At 37.7% G+C, this 20,301-nt stretch overlaps 1 protein-coding gene across 3 annotated transcripts in view; it reads right to left on the minus strand.

The window, feature by feature from the left end:
• LOC110575009 (phosphatidylinositol 3-kinase regulatory subunit gamma) overlaps positions 1 to 20,301 on the minus strand; it is a 121,712-nt gene that overhangs the window by 15,340 nt on the left and 86,071 nt on the right. For all 3 annotated transcript variants that reach the window (XM_021683857.1, XM_021683856.1, XM_021683855.1), the window contains 2 exons: positions 15,989 to 16,169; positions 15,224 to 15,349 (listed from right to left, as the gene is read on the minus strand). In XM_021683857.1, the coding sequence (XP_021539532.1) occupies positions 15,224 to 15,349; positions 15,989 to 16,169 (307 nt within the window). The remainder of the gene's footprint in view (positions 1 to 15,223; positions 15,350 to 15,988; positions 16,170 to 20,301) is intronic.

Below are 20,301 nucleotides of genomic sequence, written 5' to 3' on the forward strand. Positions count from 1 at the left end.
ACTGCATCCCTCCCTTTCTTCCCCCGACCTCCCAAAGCTTTAAGCCTCCACAGCTCTTCTCTGCTCAGCCATCTCACGTTTTGCTCTCATTTCTCACACAGTTAGCCCTCTCCCAGCTTTGACCCAGAGGCTTTTTTGGCTGCCTCCATCTACTCCCATGTCTGGCTCCCCAGCCTAGGATTCCAAGTCCAGAACCCAGTCTCACATCAGCTGCTCAGAACTCATATGCTGCTGTTAAATCCTCAGTATTACTGAGCATATGGGCAGCATTTTCTCTAGCCCTGACAAGAAAACAGAAATGCAGTTCTATACAAGCCTAAGCTGCAGGCATCAGTGGCCACTTTTTCTAGCCTTTTTCACAGGAGGTTTAGTGCCTGCCTATGCTCTAGTTCAGACCATGAGGCTGACTCCAGGGCCCCGCCAAGATGGAGTGCTTTTGGTTCATTATCTTGTATAAATTCATTCAAAAAATAAGTGAATGCAAACTATATACCAGGCATTACTTGAAGCATTTGGGACATATAAGTAAGCAAGCTTAGATAAATATTTCTGCCCTCCCAGAACTTATAGTTTAGGGTGTTATACAGATAATAAATAATAGACACAATAAGTAAGTAATTCACGTAGTTTGTTAGAATTATTAAGAATCTATAAGAATTGTTATGGAAAAAAGAAAAGTAGAGTGGGAAAGGAAGACTGAAATGCGAGTTGCAATTTTAAATCAAGCTGCCAGCTAGGTGACTATGGGGGGTGGCAGGGTGGGGAGTTTTTCTGGCAAGGAAGCAGCCAGTGCAAACACTCAAAGGTAGGAAGCAGGCCTAGTATATTCGAGGAACAGCAAAGAGGCTAGTGTGGTTGGAGTATACTGAGGAAGAGAGAAGAAATGAGGTCAAAGAGGAAGAGTGGCACAATCATACTGGGCATTATAAAAAGCACTGTGGCTTTTCCTATGTGTAAACCATGGAACCAGAGATATGTCTTAAACAAAGAAGTACTGTGATCCTACCTATGCTTTATAAGTACAGGTTTCCCCAGCATTCTCAAAGTACACAGTTCCTATTAAAATTTTCATAAGCCAAAATGGCATAAAGCAAAGAAGCAATTACCATTAATTTACGTGGCAAAAATCTTTCGTGTTCCTAGAGTCAAAAAATAACTTCTCCTAGGCTTTTTTTCTGATACGTTAGGACACATCTTGCTAAGGGATGCACAAAGTAAATGGAGATAAAGTACAGATGCTCACAGACACAGTTCAAAGTTATGGTGGCTTGATGCTGAGAGGCTAAATGCAGTTCTCAGGGAAGGAACGGCACCACTCTCACTGCTCGAGGATGTGTACTGCTTCTAAAAGCTCGCTGCAAAACAAGCTCAGAACGTTATTGTCACTTTTCACTCTTTTTTGTAAAAGCAGAAGTCTTCAGATTTCTTCCAGTTAGTGAAAACAAGTACTAATGTAGGTCCTTCATAAAAGCCAAGTGGTGTAATGTGAACTTGCAAAATGCAGGAGATACCTGTATTACCAGCTACTCTACTGAGAATTGATCAGGGGGAGGGGAGCATGGATAAGGGCAAGAAGATCTGTTAGAAGGTTTCTGTGGTATATCAAAGCAAGAAATGATAGTGGGCTTCAATCAAGCTAGTAGCAGTGGATGTGGCAAGAAGGGGTCGCATTCTGGCTGTATTCTAAGGTAAAGTAAACAGGAATTCCTGATGGATTAGATGGAAGATGTAAAAGAAAGAGTCTTGGATGGCTTCAAGGCTTTTGACCTGAGAAAGACAGATATGATTGCTCTCAACTGAGATGGGGAAGGCAAAGGGTAGAACAGCCTTGAGTTCAATTTTGTTCATGAATTCAGTTTTTACATGTTAAATTTAAGATACCTATTAAATATCCAAGTGGAGCTGTTGAAAAGGTAGTTGAATATATATGAGTCTAGAATTAACTTAAAAGAAGCAGAGGGGCGCCTGGGTGGCTCAGTCAGTTGAGCGGCTGCCTTCAGCTCAGGTCATGATCCCAGGGTCCTGGGATCGAGCCCCACATCGGGCTCCCTGCTCAGCAGAGAGCCTGCTTCTCCCTTTCTCTCTGCCTGCCACTCTGCCTACTTGTGCTCTCTATCTCTCTGTCAAATAAATAAATTAAAAAAAAAAAAAAAGAAGAAGAAGCAGAGATGTTAAGTTTGGGAGTTACTAGCATATAGATGGTATGTAAAATCATGAGACTGTTTGAGATCAACAGAGTGAATAAGTAACCAGAAAAAAGAAGAGGATCAATGTCAAAGAGGAGAAATCAGCAAAGAAGTCCAAGAAAGCACTACCAGGGAGGTCAAATTCCCAGCTGTCTCTACTTATTTCTAGATCTGGAAGTTCCATTTATAGTTGTTATTATGGTTTTCTGTTCTACCTCTGATCTATAGAAATAATCACATTGTTTCTGCATAGAGCCATGTTTTTAGTGTGAGATATAGTAAGTGCATAAAACAAATACACAGTTGAACAAATTATTATAAAATGAACTTCCACTACTAGCAACCCCAGAAATTCCTTGTGTGTCCTTTCTGGATCGTAACTCCCTGCTTCTTTCCACTCCACCTCCTCCACCTTGGTGATAACACTACCATGCCCTTTATGATGATCATTTCCTTGTTATTCTTCATGATTTTACCACTTTATATACCCATCCAAAATAAAAAAAAAATTAACATTTGCCTGGTTTTGTACCTTCTATGAGTAGACTCATAGTATATGTATTCTTTTGCATCTTTTACTCAATAGTCTTCGCAAGATTAAACATAGTGTTGTATGTTGCCCTTTAAATAAATATGCGCACGGGAATACAGTAACCCACCATTGCTTTGTTTGATGCAGAGAAAAGGGATTAAAGTATCCCATTTTGGCAAATGCACATTGTGTTTGACAAATGTTGTCAGAGTACTTCAACCTTTTGTGGAATGGTCTCTTCTCTCCCTCTGTGTTTCTAAAGTCAAGCACAGTATCACACCTGGATACTACAAATGAACTAAATTGGAATTTAGGAGATTTATATTCTAATCCTGATTATGCTAAAAATTGGTTAAGTCCCTTAAGAGAGTCTTTCTATGCTTTAAGTTCCCATCTATAAGATGGAGATAATGGCAACCCCAGCTATATCTGAGAGAGAGAGAGAGAGAGAGAGAGAGAGTGTGTGTGTGTGTGAGACAGAGAGAGAGAATCAGGTGAAAAAAAAAAGGGGGGGATTAAACATCCAAAAACATTTATTGAATACCTTAAGTCTAGTCATATTTTAACCACAGATGACAGTATGCCACATATATTTTTCCCTACCTTGTTTTTTTTGTGTAATGTTATCTTAGAAATTACTCAAAATCAGGGGGCACCTGGGTGGCGCAGTCAGTTGAGCGTCCGGCTCGCTCTTGGTTTCAGCTCAGGTCATGATCTCAGGGTCATGAGATTGAGCCCCATATCTGGCTTTGCTCAGTGTGGGGTCTGCTTGGGATTCTCCCTCTCCCTCTGTCCCCCCCCCTGCTCATGCTCATGCATGCTCTCTAAAAAAAAAAAAAAAAAAAAAAATCTTTAAAAAAAAAGAAATTACTCAAAATCAGTAAATATAGGCCATCATTTTTTGATGGTTATAGAATAATTTTGTATCATTTTGTTTAAAAAAAGGTCATTGTGTTATATATATTATTGTTATTAATGTGCATACTATTATTTCTATTATTTCCTCCTTTCTATTTGTAACTGTATTTTTCCCAAATCCCCTTAATTCTATCACCTCAAACATCCCAGAATATTTTCATAAAGTGTTCCCTTCAGGTTAGTGGGTATACTCATAGATGAAATCACTCTGTTCACACACTTCTACATGCTGTCTCCACTGCCTGAAACTACATCATAAGCATTTCTCAGGTCATTAGGAATTCCTAAAAAGCACTTAGTCATAGCAGTTACCTCTAGGGAATGGGAATTTTTACTTTGTATGCAATAATTCACATAGAATTCAGCAATAATTTATACTGAATTTTACATAAATATTTATATAACTTTTGTACTTTTTAAAAATTAAAGTTTTAAAATAATTTCTGGAAACCTATTTTAATAGCTGTATAACATGCTATTATATGTATTATCATTTCACCATCCCCTGATGTTGACCATTTATGTTGATTCAATCTGAAGAAGCATCAGTGACTTTTCCCCCATTCTACCCCAAACACTGGCCTCATCACAGATAATTCATCTGGAAGAGCTAAAGGAATACAGAGCAATGTTTAAAAATGTACACAGGCACACCAGAGATACAGCTCAAGTATCAGGTAGAAAGAAAAAGTTACTAAGATCACTCTGAGTAACTAACTAATAAAATAAACCCTGAAAATAAAATGGAATTAAACATCTCACATAGAAAATAGACCATTAGAGCATTTCTGGCCACTGGAATCCCACATCTTTTCCCAGTCAGTACTATCTCATTCCTAATCGATAATCCTCATAGGGCAGTATCCCCTAGTGAGCCCCACAGCCTTGAAGATCCAGGTGTAGTCTCTATCTTAACACTGCCCACCACAGATACTAGCTTGGAAATAAGATCAGTGGCTTTGGGCTGGAAAATCAATAGTATAAATACTAGGGCCAAAACAAGAAACCATGAGTTACAGTAATACTAGAATAGCTCATGGCTGACCTTTCCACAGGTAACAATTATAAACTATGGACAAAGATATAAGAAACATGTATTTTACATTATACTCAAATTGTCAAAAGACAAAGAGAGAATCTTGAAAGAAGCAAGAGAGAAGAAATTTGTCATGTACAAAGGATCCTCAATCAAATTAATAGCTGGTTTCCCATCAGAAACCATGGAGGCCAGAAGGCAGTGGAATGATATATTTAAAGTCTTAAAAGACAAAGGCTGTCAATCAAGAATTCTACATCCAAGTAGTACCATCCTTCAAAAATGAAGAAGAAATTAAGATATTCCCAGATAAACAAAAGTTCAGGGAGTTTGTTACCACTAGATTTGCTCTACAAGAAATGCTAAAGACTTTCAGGCTGAAATTAAAGGACACTAGACAGTTACTCAAAGCCACATGAAGAAATAAAGAACACTGGTAAAGCTAACTGCATAAATAAATATAAAGTCAAGTAGTACTGTACTTTTGGTTTGTGACTCTTTTTTTCTATAAGATTTAAAGGACAAATGCATAAAACAATGATTATTAATCTATGTTAATGGGCATACAATATATGAAAATAATCAATGACAATAACAATATAAAGAAGAACAATTATGTATAGGAGCAAAGTATTTATATACCACTGCAAATATGAGTAATAAGTTGTAATTAAAACTAGATTGTTGTGCAGTTACATGTTAATTATAATCTCGAAGGTATCTCCTAAGAAAAACTTCAAAAAATAAAGAAAAGGAAAGAAGTGGGGCATCGAAAAAAATGTACACTACAAAAAAATCAATTAAATACTAAAAAAATCCAGTAATGGTAGAACTGAAGTGCAAAAGACACATAAGACATATAGAAAACTAATAACTAAATGCCAGAAGTCAGTCCTTCCTTACCAGTAATCAGTAATTATTTTAAATGTAAATGGATTAAACTCTCCAACTAAAAGGCAGAGACTGCAGATGGATTAAAAATTATAAACAACCCGGGTTGTCTGGGTGGCCCAGTCGGTTAAGCGTCTGACTCTTGATCTCAGCTCAGGTCTTGATCTTGGGGTCGTGAGTTCAAGCCCCATGTTCGGCTCCACGCTGGGCGTGGAGCCTACTTAAAAAAAAAAAAAAATTAAAAACAACCCATGATCTACCCAATATGCTGTCTACAAGAGACTTGCTTCAGATGCAAAGAATACTCATTCTTCTCAGGTATACTGGGAAACCCACAGATATGTGAAAATCAACACGTTCTTAATCAATGGATCAAAGAAGAAATGAGAAGAGAAATTAGAAAATACCTTGAGATAATTAAGAAATAAACACAGCATACTGAACTTATGGGATACAGCAAAAGCAGTGCTCAAGGGAAATTTATAGCTGTCAATACCTGCTTTTTTTTTTAAGATTTTATTTTATTTTATTTTAATATTTTATTTATTTATTTGACAGAAAGAGACATAGCAAAAGCAGGAACACTAGCAGGGAGAGTGGGAGAGGGAGAAGCAGGCTTCCCACTGAGCAGGGAGCCTGATGTGGGGCTTGATCCCAGGACCCTGGGATCATGACCTGAGCTGAAGGCAGATGCTTAACGACTGAGCCATCCAGGCGCCCCAAGATTTTATTTATTTTAGAGAGGGAGAGAGAGAGAGCACACACATGAGCAGAGGGAGAGGAGAAGAATCCCAAGCAGACTTTCCACTGAGCGTGGAGCCTGAAGCGGGGCTTGATCCCATGACCCAGAGATCATGATCTTAGCCAAAACCAAGACTCGGATGCTTAACTGACTGAGCCATCCAGGGGCCCCTGTCAATACCTACATTTTAAAAAAAGAAAAAATCTCACATCAATAATCTGATTGTATACCTTAAGAAACTAGAAAAAGAAGAGCAAACTAAACTCAAAGCTAGCAGGAGGAAATAATAAAGATTAGAGAGATAAATGAAATAGAAAACAGAAAAATAGAGAAAAATTGACAAAACTAAAAATTGGTTCTTTTTAAAAATTTTTTTATTTTTTTAAATTATTATATTTTTATAGATAAAGTCTTATTTATTTATTTATTTGATGAGAGAGAGAGAGAGAGCGAGAGCACAAGTAGGGGGGTGGGAGAGGGAGAAGTAGGTTCCCCACTGAGCAGGGAACCAGATATGGGACTCAATCCCAGGACCCTGGGATCACGACCTGAGCCAAAGGCAGACACCTAACTGACTGAGCCACCCAGGCACCCCTAAAAATTAGTTAACAAGATAACAAAATTGAAAAACCTTTAGTTAGACTAAGAAAAAAAAAAAAGACTCAAATTACTAAATTCTAAGTTTAAAGGGAGAATACTAGCCACTTTTCAGAAATTTATATTGTAAGAGAATGCTATAAAAAACTGTATGCCAATAAATTGGATAACCTAAATGAAATGGACAAATTCCTAGAAGCACATAATTACCAAAACTGACTTAAAAAGAAACAGAAAATCTAAATAGACCTACACTGGAGTGCCTGGGTGGCTCAGTTGGTTAAGTGTCTAACTTTTTTTTTTTTTGAGAGAGAGCGGGGGTTGGGGCAGAGGAAGAGAGACAGAAAGAATCTTAAGCAAGCTCCACATCCAGTGTGGAGCTTGACACGGGGCTCAGTCTCACAACCCAGAGATCATGGCCTGAGCCAAAATCAAGAATCAGGTGTTTAACTGACTGAGCCACCCAGGTGCCCCTAAGCATCAGACTATTGATTTCAGCTCAGGTCTTCTCTCCAGGTCATGAGTTCAAGCCCCGAATTGGGCTCCACACTGGGCATGGAGACTATAAAAGCAGACAGACAGACAGTCAGACCTCTAACCCCATAGGGAGATTGAAATAGTAATCAAAAACTTCCCAATAGGGGCGCCTGGGTGGCTCAGTTGTTGAGCGTCTGCCTTCGGCTCAGGTCACGATCCCGGGGTCCTGGGATCGGCCCCGCATCAGGCTCCCTGCTCGGCAGGAGGCCTGCTTCTCCCTCTGCCACTCCCCTTGCTTGTGTTCCCACTCTTGCTATCTTTCTCTCTCTGTCAAATAAATAAATAAAAATCTTTAAAAAAATTATCTCTAAAAAAAAAAAAAAAACTTCCCAACAAAGAAAAGCCCAGGACCAGATAGATTCACTAGTGAAGTTACCGAACATTTAAAAAAGAATTAAGGGGTACCTGGGTGGCTCAGTAGGTTAAGCGACTGCCTTCGGCTCAGGTCATGATCCTAGAGTCCCAGGATCAAGTCCTGCATTGGGCTCCCTGCTCAGTGGGGAATCTGCTTCTCCCTCTGACCCTACCCCCTCTTGTGCGCTCTCTCTCTCAAATAATAAATAAAATCTTGGGTGCCTGGGTGGCTCAGTTGGTTAAGTGACTGCCTTCGGCTCAGGTCATGATCCTGGAGTCCCGGGATCGAGTCCCGCATCGGGCTACCTGCTTGGCAGGGAGTCTGCTTCTCCCTCTGACCCTCCTCCCTCTCATGCTCTCTGTCTCTCATTCTCTCTCTCTCAAATAAATAAATAAAATCTTAAATAAATAAATAAATAAATAAAATCTTAAAAAAAAAAAAAAGAATTAACACCAATCCTTCTCACACTTCCAAAAACTAGAAGAGGAGGGAAGAGGGAACACTTTCTAACTCATTCTATGAGGCCATCATTACTCTGATACTGACACTGGATCAAGAGACTACAAGAAAAGAAAACTATAGAATGACATCCCATTTGAATATAGATGCAAAATCCTCAACTAAATACTAGCAAATATTAAAAAGCATATTAAAAGTACTGTAACTATACATCATTACCACGTGGAATTTATCCCAGGAATGCAAGGGTGATTCAACATACAAAAATCAGTCAGTACACAACATTAATATATTGAAGGAAAAAACCCACATGATCAGATCATCTTAATTGATGCAGACTAAGTATTTGACAAAATCTAATACCCTTGCATGATAAAAACAATAAACTAGAAATGGAAACTTCAACATGATAAAGGCCATTGTTATAGATTGAATTGTGTTCCCACATAAGATATGATCAGTCCTAATCCTCAGGACCTTAGAATGTGACCTTATTAGGAAATAGGGTCTTCTGTGAATTAAGATGAGATCACATTGGATTAGGATGGGTCCTAATCCAATGATTAGTTAATATCCTTATAAAAAGGGAAAAGAGAGACACAGAGGGAGAATATCGTTGATAATGAAGGCATTAATTGGAGTGATGTGTTCAACCCAAAGAATGCCAAGGACTGCCAGCAACCACCAGAAGCTAAGAAAAACAATGAAGGTTCTTCCCCAGAGCCTCCACAAAGAGAAGGGCCCCACCAACAACTTGATTTTGGACTTAGAGCCCCCAGAACAGTGAGATGATAAATTTCTGTTGTCTTAGGCCATCCAGTTTGTCATTCTTTGTTACAGCAGACATAAAAAACTAATATTGCCATATATGAAAAACACAAGGTTAACATCATACTCAATGGTGAAATGGGAGAGCTTTCCACCTAAGATCATGAACAAGACAATGATATCCACTTTAATTCAACAAAATACCTGAAGTTCTAGCCAGAGCAATTAGGCAACGAAAAGCAATTACAAGACATCCAAATTGCAGCGGAAGAAGTGAAACTATCTCAAATGATATGATCTTATAGGTACAAAACCCTAAAGAATCCACCAAAAACTATAAGCGCTAATAAATTCAGCAAAGTTGCAGAATGCAAAATCAATACACAAAATCAACTGTATTCTATACACTAGCAATGAATAATCTGAAAGAGAAACTAAAGAAATAATTCCATTTACAACAACATTAAAAAGAATAAAATATCTAGGAATACATCTAACCAAGGAGGTAAGAAACTCATATACTGGAAACTACAAAAAAATGCTGAAAGATATAATAAAAAAAATGCTGAAAGAAATTAAAGAAGACATAAATAAATGGAAAGACATCCTTGTTCATGGATTGGAAGACTTAATATTGTTAAGATGATAATACTACCCAAAGTGATATATAGTTTCAATGCAATCGCTATCAAAATCCCAACCACATTTTTTACAGAAATAGAAAAACTGAACCTCAAATTCATATGGAATTGAAAGGGACCCAGAATAGCCGAAACAATCTTGAAAAAGAACAAACTTGGAACACTCACACTTCCTGGTTTCAATATTAAGAAGCTATGGTAATCAAAATATGGTACTGACATAAGGATAGACATATAGACCAATGGAATACAATAGAAAGCCCCAAAATAAACCCTCACACTTATGATCAATGTCTCACTTCAGCAAATATCCCTAGATCATTCAATGGAGAAATGGTGTTGGGACCACAGTGCAGGGAAAATGTATTTTCACATGTAAAAAATAAAGCTGGAACCTTAACACACCACATGTAAAAGTTAACCCAAATGGATCAAAGATCCAAATTTAAGAGTAAAAACAAAAAACTCCTACAAGAAACATTGGAAAATATCCTTATGACACTGGATTTGGAACAACTTCATGAATATGATACCAAAAGCATATGCAACAAAAGAAAAAACAAATTGGACTTCATAAAAATTAAGAACATTTGCAAGTCAAAGGATATCAATAAAGCAAAAAGACAACCTACAAAATGGGAAAAATATCTGAAAATCATGTATCTGATAAGGGATTTAAAAAAAAAAACCTAAAACTCAATAATAACAAAAACAGTATCACTTCATGACCACTAGGCTGGCTATAAAAAATTGAAGTAAAAACACAAAAAATAACAAGTCTTAGAGAGAATGTGGAAAACCTGGAATCTTTATGCATTGCTGGTAGGAATGTAAAATAGTTTTGCCAGTATGGAAAAGTTTGGCAGTTTCTCAAAAGGTTAAATATAGAACTGCTATATGATCCAGCAATTCCACTCCTAGGTATATATCTAAAAGAAATGAAAGCAGAGACTTGAACAGTTATTTGTACACCAATGTTCATAAGCAGTATAATTCACAATAGCCAGAAACTGGACCCAAATGTCCATCAATAAATGAATGGATAAACAAAATGTCACATACACATACAATGCAATATTATTCAGCCATAAAAAATGATACTTTGATATATGCTACAACATGGATTTTCCTTGAAAACATTATATTAGTGAAGTAACCAAAGGACAAATATTGTATGATTCCATTTATATAAAGTATCTAGAATAGGCAAATATTATAACAATAAATTATGGAGTTAACATGTAGATATAAAATACATGACAGTAATAAGAGGTGGAAATAGAATTATATAATAGCACAGTTATTATGTTCACATGCTACATGGTACAGTATGAACTTAAGTAACTGTGATTAAGAATGCATGTTGTGTGCTCACTTTGGCAGCACATATACTAAAATTGGAAAGAATGCATGTTGTAATCTTTAGAGCAACTTCCTATAGGAAAACAAAAAAGGAGACAGACATAACTAAAAGGCCAGATGAGGAATCAAAACGCAATACTAAAAAACATTTGACGCAAAAGACAACCATGAAAAAGTTGCTGAGGAACAAAAACAGATGAAGCAAAAAGAAAACAAATAGCAAAAAAGTAAATATAAACCCAACCATATCAATAATTACAAGACATACAAATAGATTACACACTCCAGTTAAAAGGCAGAGATTGTTAGGCTGGATTGTTTAAAAAGCCAGACCCAACTATATATTATTATCTATAAGAAATGCACTTTATGGGGCGCCTGGGTGGCTCAGTCGTTAAGCGTCTGCCTTCGGCTCAGGTCGTGATCCCAGGGTCCTGGGATCGAGCCCCGCGTCGGGCTCCCTGCTCCGCGGGAAGCCTGCTTCTCCCTCTCCTACTCCCCCTACTTGTGTTCCCTCTCTCGCTATGTCTCTCTCTGTCAAATAAATAAATAAAATCTTAAAAAAAAAAAAAGGTTAAAAAAAAAAGAAATGCACTTTAACTATAAAGGCACAAATACACTGAAAGTAAAAGGACAGAAAATAAGTAAAAGGACAGAAAAAATATATCATGCAAATAATAATTGTATAAAAGCTAATGGGGATATATTAGAAAAAGTAGACTTCAAGACCAGGAAGATTACCAGATATAAAGAAAACTATTTCATATTTTTAAAAAAGATTTATTTATTTATTTGAGAGAAAGAGGGAGAACGTGTGTGAGAGAGGAGTGAGGGGCAGAGTGAGAGGGAGAGACAGAATCTCAAGCCAACTCAGTGTGGAGGAGGAGGGGCTCGATCCCACGACTCTGAGATCATGACCTGAGCTGAAATCAAGAGTCCAGCGCTCAACCAATTGAGCCACCCAGGCGCTCTGAGGAGTATTTCATGTTATAAAGGAGTAAATTTACTATTAATGTGTAAGCTCTTAAAAGAATTACAATACATATAAAGCAGAAGCTAACAGAACTAAAAAGAGAAATAGACAAATCTACAATGGTAACTAGAGACTTTAAGACTCCTAATTAACTGACAGTACTAGTAAAAAAAAAAATCAGTAAAGATATAGAATATCTGAATGACACCATAAATCACTTTGACCTAATTGATATTTATAGAGGACTATACTAACAACTGAAAGAGCACTATACCAACAACATTATTAGTCTTTGTCAGTGTGCAAGTTAACTAAGATAAGGCATGTACTAGGTCATAAGTCAATAAATTTCAAATGATGGCAACCTTAATGAATTATGTTCACTGACTACAAAAAAATTAAACTAGAAATAACATAGTATCCAGAGAAGCCCCAAATATTTAGAAATTAAAGAACATATGGTCAAAGAAGAAATCACAAGAGAAATTAGAAAATATTTAAAACTGAAATAGGAAAATAATAGTATAACAAAATTTGTAGGATGTACCTATAGCAGTGCTTAGAAGAAAATTTATAGCTTTAAATGCTTATTTTAGAAAATAAGAAAGTTTTAAAGCCAATGAACAAAATTTTCACCTTAAGATAGTAAAAGAAAAGCAAATTAAATTGAAAGCAGGGGTGCCTGGGTGGCTCAGTCGTTAAGCATCTGCCTTCAGCTCAGGTCACGATCCCAGGGTCCTGGGATCGAGCCCTGCCTCGGGCTCCCTGCTCCGCAGGAAGCCTGCTTCTCCCTCTCCCACTCCCCCTGCTTGTGTTCCCTCTCTCGCTGTGTCTCCCTCTGTCAAATAAATAAATAAAATCTTTAAAAAAAATAAAAATAAAAATAAATTGAAAGCAAAAAAAAAAAGGAAATAATAAAAAGCAGTAATAATAACAAACAACAGAAAACACTAGAAAAAATCCATTACTCTTATGTCCAATAAAGGATTCAGCCAAGTTATTATGGCACTGAGAATTCAATACGAATTTCGTAGAATGGACTAATGCTACCATAACATGGACTAATCAACACAGACTAATGCTTCTATAAGTTATTTGATGTTCAAAGTAATAACCCGTGTTTCAAAAGAATGTGCAAAAAAGGGGAGCCCAGGTGGCTCAGTCGGTTAAGCATGTGACTCTTGATTTCAGCTCAGGTCATGATCTCAGGCTGGTGAGACTGAGCCCTGCAATGGCTGAGCACAGAATCTGCTTGTCCCTCTTCCTCTGCTCCTCACTCCCCCTCACCCCCCCCGCCACTCACCCTGAGCATGTGGACCCTCACTCACTTTCTCTCTCTCTAAAATAAATAATCTCTCTCCAAAATAAAAAAACAATCCTAAAATAAATAAATAATCAAAAGAATGTGGATAAGAAACCCAGTTAGACATATTTTCTTAGGCCACTACTGACCCAAATATTGCAATGGATAAACTTCCCTGAAGACCTGCACCTTCATAAAAATTCCCAGCACCTTTTATATATTAGGTAATGACTCAGGGCAAATTAAACCAATTCAAGTGTAACTAGAAAAGAATCAGAGTAGTTCTAGGAGGGGTGCCTGTGTGGCTCAGTTGGTTAAGTGTCTGCCTTTGGCTCAGGTCATGATCCCTGAGTCCTGGGATCTAGCCCAAGGGCTCTCTGCTCAGTGGGGAATCTGCGTCTCTCTCTGCCCCTCCCCCTTCTTGTGCTCACTCTCTCTCCCACTCTCTCTCAAATAAATAAAATATATTTTTTTAAAAAAGTAGTTCTAGGGCGCCTGGGTGGCTCAGTCGGTTAAGCGACTGCCTTCAGCTCAGGTCATGATCCCAGGGTCCTGGGATCAAGTCCCACATCAGGCTCCCTGCTCTGCAGGGAGCCTGCTTCTCCCTCTTCCACTCCCCCTGCTTGTGTTCCCTCTCTCGCTGTGTCTGTCAAATAAATAAATAAAATCTTCTTTAAAAATAAATAAATAAATAAATAAATAAAAATTAAAAAGTAGTTCTAGGAAAAGAACTAAGAAAACAAGTTCTAGGAAGAGAACTAGAGTATTCTTCAGAATTTTGTTCTATCGCATACATATGATAAAAGAAATATTATTGATTATTAAGATTTACGATCTTGGGGTACCTGGCTGGCGTTGGTTAAGCGTCTGCCTTCAGCTCAGATCATAATCCCAGGGTCCTGGGATCAAGCCTCACGTTGGGCTCCCTCCTCAGCAGGAGAGTCTGCTTCTCCCTCTCTCTCTGCCCCTCCTCCTGCTTGTACTTGCTCTCTCTCTCTCTCTCTAATAAATAAAATCTTTAAAAAAAAAGATTTATGGGGGCGCCTGGGTGGCTCAGTCGTTAAGCATCTGCCTTCAGCTCAAGTCGTGATCCCAGGGTCCTGGGATCGAGCCCCGCATCGGGCTCCCTGCTCCACAGGAAGCCTGCTTCTCCTTCTCCCACTCCCCCTGCTTGTGTTCCCTCTCCCGCTGTGTCTCTCTCTGTCAAATAAATAAATAAAATCTTAAAAAAAAAAAAAAAGATTTATGATCTAAAAACTGTGGTTAAGACTACTAGTGGTCTCATAATTCCCATTAATTCCTTCTTCCTCAGTAAACTCTCAAATGTTAGTTGAGTATACCTGACCAAATAAGAATTAGCTTTCTTAGCCTCCCTGCCGCTAGTTGTAATCTGCAGCCATGTCTTACCAGGGGGATGAAAGTAGATGCAGTGTGTACTTCATCTAGGAAGTAGCCTTAAAAACAGGAAACTTGCAAAAAAAAAAAAAAAAGGAAACTTTCCTTCTTATTCTTCTATCTTGTTTGCTAGAATATTGTTGTGATGGCTGATATTGGAGTAAGCCAACTTCTACAGATAGCAAAGCATCAAAAAAAGAACCCTAAGCCCTAATGACTGTGTAGTTGACACAATATCCCTGGTACTGCGCCTATACATGAAAGAAAAATTTCTATCTGAAGCCTTTGCTATTGTTATTTTTTGTCATTTGCAGTCAAACCTTATCCTAGTTAATACTAACTGAAAAAAATTATACCTTAGCCAATAAAAAAGTGATTTATGAATGGGAGAAGAATTTGTATCATCACAGTCTCAAAAAGGTTGTTCAAGATATTAAGACAGTTAAGGACTGTCAGGTGAATTATAGAAAATCTGATGTAACTGTAGCATTGCATACTTACTGGCCTAAACAACAAATATTTACTAACCTGGGATGTTCTGGTATATTCCTCATATAGCCTGTCATACTCTTTACTCTTTTCCTGATACTGAGAGTGGTACTCTTGCAGTTTTTTACCAACTGCATCAATGTTGTCTTCTTTTACCAACTGATCCTGTACAGTTAAACAAAAGAAATAAAGAATGTTAACAATTCTGACACATGAATTTTTCCACATCTATTTATTTTTAAATTGCATTTCTACTGTAAGTTTAAGCCACTGTATTAATAGTAAGCATGCAAAAGCACTAAATCCTTTTGTTAACACTCAGCCTTTAGATCACATCAAAATAATTAATACTTGAAAAATTAAGAAATGAAGTATAAATAGGAAACAGAAACAGAAGTATTTTTATATAAAGTTAATAACTACATGCAACAAGTTGTTAAGGACTAGTAGTCACAAAATAAGCTCCAAAAATATCTTAAATCTTAAGTAGGAAATTTAAAATGACTAGATTTTTTTTTTTAACTGCTAAGCCTGGTAAATTAAAATGAAACGATGTTAAAAATGACTTGCTGAATAGCTATCAAGGACTTCTATAGGGGCATGAGGGTGGCTCAGTCGGTTAAGCATCTGACTTTGGCTCAGGTCATGATCTTGGAGTCCTGGGATCGAGCCCCACATCGGGCTCCCTGCTCAGTGGGGAGTCTGCTTCTCCCTCTCCCTCTGCTCCACCCCCCCCTGCTAATTCTCTCTCTCTCTCAAATAAATAAATAATCTTAAAAAAAAAAGAAACTTCTATAATCATACCTGTTGGTATCTGGACACTGGGTACATTAGCTTCACATCAAGTTTGGGATTGTACTGAGCAAGAGATTCATGATGATAGTGGTTAATGAGCTCCACCACAGAATTAAATGTCAGAGGATCAGAAAAGCCGTATTTACCATCTCGATGATAGATCTTTATTAACTTATTATTGCCTCCCTTCCTGTGAACAAGACAGCAACTGTAGATTTTCTTCCCCCAAATTCTATCAAAGTACTACTTTCATATGGAGATAAAAAAGTATAGTGTCTCGTAATAAGTTTTACTAGGTTAATCAGATTGGAACAGGTGAAAAGGCATATATAATTACATAAAAGTATATACAATATCTTATTATTTTTACAACTATTTCATTTGTCTATAAAATATCTTGGTTACTAAAGGCAAATATACCTAACCAGCAGTCAGTATCAACAAATTTAACAAAAATAGTCACTTAAGAAAAATAACTAAAACAGAAGTAAATTATATCTTTTGTTTATCTTCTGAATGAATTTTCTAATTTAAATTCTTTTTATATTTTTTCAGGAAGAACAGAGACAATCTCTTTGGGACCTAAAGATACGAGGTTGTGTGTCTGTGAGGAGAAGCAGACCATCTCTGTATGAAGGGGGATGATAAACATGTGTCACACATAATCACCAACACCCTCAAGGTTTTATTGTGAATGCATAAACATGAATGATTTATGACTGAGTAATTAATCTAGCACCTTACATTATTTTGTCTTTTATATTTGCTTATAATTCTGGAAATGACTATTTATTTAGACCATCACAATAAGTAAATGATTCAACTGTCATTCAACTGTTTTATAAAGCATAGCTTTTGAAGAGCCATTTATATTAGAATGAGGTAATTTGATGCTTAAATAGTTTAGACCACTTTTGTTTACTGAGTCATATACAATGGTCCCTTAAAGATAATTTATACCCAAAGCTTAAAATGGCAGTGTTTTCCAAGTCCCACATAGTATAATCAAACCACAGCAGGTTGATTCATTCTATCATAGCAAAACACTGCAGCATTCCCATTCAACTCTTCTTATAACAGCATGCAGACTTAATGGGGGGAAAAGTACATCTCCACATCTCTTTATGCCATGCTATTTACACATGATAAATGAGGCACCGGAATTTGTGAAAGGTCAAACACAATAGCTTTGTATATATGGAATGATTTAATAATGCTTATAGAAAGTCAGTATTTAGATGAATGAAGAACTATTCCTATAAAATGTACATTAGAAGAACCACCTAATCACATGTAGTTACTATAGGTAGGTACACCCATACATACACTCACAATAAATGCAAGCTGGTCTCTCTGCTACAGAAAAGTTAAAAGGCACTCATTCATTCAAAAAAACTTTATTTGGGGTGCCTAGGCAGCTCAGTTGGTAAAGCATCTGACTTGATTTCAGCTCAGGTCATGATCTCAGGGTGGTGAGACTGAGCCCCGCATCCGGCTCCACGCTGAGTATGGAGCCTGGTTAAGATTCTCTCTCCCTCTCCCTCTGCCCCTCCCCACTCTAAAACAAAACAAAACCCAAAAAACTTTATTTTGAATATCTACTATGTGCCAGGAACTGTATGAGGTACGGTGCACATAGGAATGAACAAGCCAGACTTAGTTTATGATAAAACATAACAACAAACAACTAGATATATCAAATGGTAATAGGTCCTATGGAAAAAAATAAAGCAGAATAAAGGAAAGAGATAGTTCTGGGGGCAGAGGGTTTGCTATTTTACATGTTGCACAAGGAAAACCACTCTATTCAGGTGACATTTAAGCAGTCTTAAATGAAGTGAGGGAACTAACACAGCAGATACCTAGGGGGAAAGGTTTTCAGGCAGAGGAACAGCAAGAACAAAGCCCCTGAAGTAAAAGCATGGTTGGCATGTTCAAAGAACAGCAAGAAGGCCAGTGATGCTGGGGCTGAATGAGCCAAAGGGAGAATACTAGTAGGAGAGAGGAGCTGTAAAAGGAGCTCAGATCATGTAACAGTCTGTAAGCTTTGGCTTTTACTGAGTAAGATGGGGAGACACAGGAGGATTCTGAGCAGAATAATATCATCTATCATGTATTTTAAAAGGCTCACTCTAACTGCTGGGTTAAGAAGAAACCGGTCAAAGTGAGCAGGGGTAGAAGTAGAAAAATCAGCTGGGAGACTTTTTAAATAATCTAGGCAAGAGATGATGGCATCCTGAAAAAGGATAGTAGCAGAGGAGGTAGTGAGAAATGGTGGGATTCTGAATATATTCTGAAGAGAGAGCTGACAAGACATGTCGATGACATGGACATGGACATGGATGGGTATAAGAGAAAGACAACATAAAGATGATTTCAAGTTTTTCACTTTAAGCAATTAGAAGAATGGAATTTTTATTGAAATGAAGAAGGCTATATAAAAAGAACATGTTTAAAGGGGGAAAATATTTTGTTTTTAGACATGTTAAGTCTGAGATGCCTAGTGAACATCTGAGAGTAGATGATCCAGCAGTCTACTTGAAGAATCTAAAGTTCAGGAGCTGTCAGCCTATAGATATTACTTGAAATGAGCATAGCTGAAAAAAGCAGAGGTCCAAGGTCTAAGTCCTGGGGTTCACCAATGTTTAGCAGTTAGGAAAATGAGGAAGAACCAGCAAAGGAAACCAAGAGAGAGCAATTAATAAAGTTAAAAGAGAACTAAGAGCATGGTATATTTTTTTTAAAAAAAAGATTTTATTTATTTGACAGAGAGAGAGGCAGTGAGAGCAGGAACACAAGCAGGAGGAGTGGGAAAGGGAGAAGCAGGCTTCCCTGCTGAGCAAGAAAGCTGATGTGGGGCTTGATCCCAGGACCCTGGATCATGACCTGAGCCAAAGGCCGACACTTAATGACTGAGCCACCCAGGTGCCCCAAGCATGGTGTATTTTTGAGAAAGCAATGATCAACCAGATAAATGATCTCGGGGCTTGGTGAAGCACAGATCACTAAGTGATCGTGACAAAATAGTTTCAGCGGACTGTAATGGATTAGAGAATGAAAGAAGACAAAAAAGAAATGCCTACAACAACTGTCTTGAGGAGTATTGCTGTAAATAGGGAGCAGAGAAATAGGGAAGTAGCTGGAAAGAGATATAGGCTCAAGGGAATTTTCTTTCTTTATTATTCTTTTTTTTTAAGATTTCATTTATTTATTTGACAGAGCAAGAGCACAAGCAGGGGGAGTGGGAGAGGGAGAAGCAGGCTCCCCACTGAGCAGGGAGCCCGACACGGGGCTCGATCCCAGGACCCCGGGATCATGACCTGAACTGAAGGCAGACGCTTAACCGAGTGAGCCACCCAGGCGCCCCTCTTTATTATTCTTAAATGGGAGATAGTATCACATATTTATATGCTGACAAGAATGGCTCAGTAGAGAGACAAAAACTACTGATCGCCAAAGAAAAAGGACAATTACTAGGGTTATGTCCTTGAACAGAATAGAGGGATGGGATTTAGCCCACAAGTAATGATGTGGATCCTAGACAAAAACTTGAACAGTCTATCCACTGGAACAGGAGGAAGAGGGTATTCACATCCAGGTGTATATATGTTGATGGCTGTGGCAACAGGACCATGAGGGAGTTAGATATCTTCTGACTACCTCAAAGTTACCAGTGAAACAGGAAGCAATTTCTTTTTTTTTTTTTTTAAGATTTTATTTATTTATTTGAGAGAGAGAGAGCACAGAGGGAGAGTGAGAGGGAGAAGCAGACTCCCTGCTGAGCAGAGAGCCTGATGCGGGGCTTGAGCCCAGGACCCTGAGATCATGACCTGAGCCGAAGGCAGACGCTTAACTGAGCCGCCTAGGCGCTCCAGGAAGCAATTTCTTTAGTTAGAAGCGGGGAGATGAGTTGCTGATTTGAAGGGAAAAAAAAAAAAAGAACACATGAAATTGTCATCTTGGAAAGTGGGAGAGCAAGCCAATTGCAGAAATGCAGAAATTTAGCTGAACTATACTAAAGGCCCACTTAAGATCAGTAGTCACCAGTGAGCTCAGTGTATTCTTCTCCACATTTAGCTACCCAGGTACAGGCAAGAAACAGATACAGAATTTAATTTAACAAGTGTTGGAATAGAGTTGGATGACTACAGTGTAGGAAAAGAGGAACAAGTTTACTGAGGATATATTCACAAGACTAATTTTAATAATAGATCATGGACTCTAAGCAGAGAAGGAGGGAAGTGAAGACATGAAAGAACTAAAAAATTGTGAATTTTTTAAAGATTTATTTTATTTTATTTATTTGAGAGAGAATGAGAGAA

This window comes from Neomonachus schauinslandi, chromosome 4, assembly GCF_002201575.2.
Source record: "Neomonachus schauinslandi chromosome 4, ASM220157v2, whole genome shotgun sequence".
In the NCBI taxonomy this organism is placed as follows: Eukaryota; Metazoa; Chordata; class Mammalia; order Carnivora; family Phocidae; genus Neomonachus; species Neomonachus schauinslandi.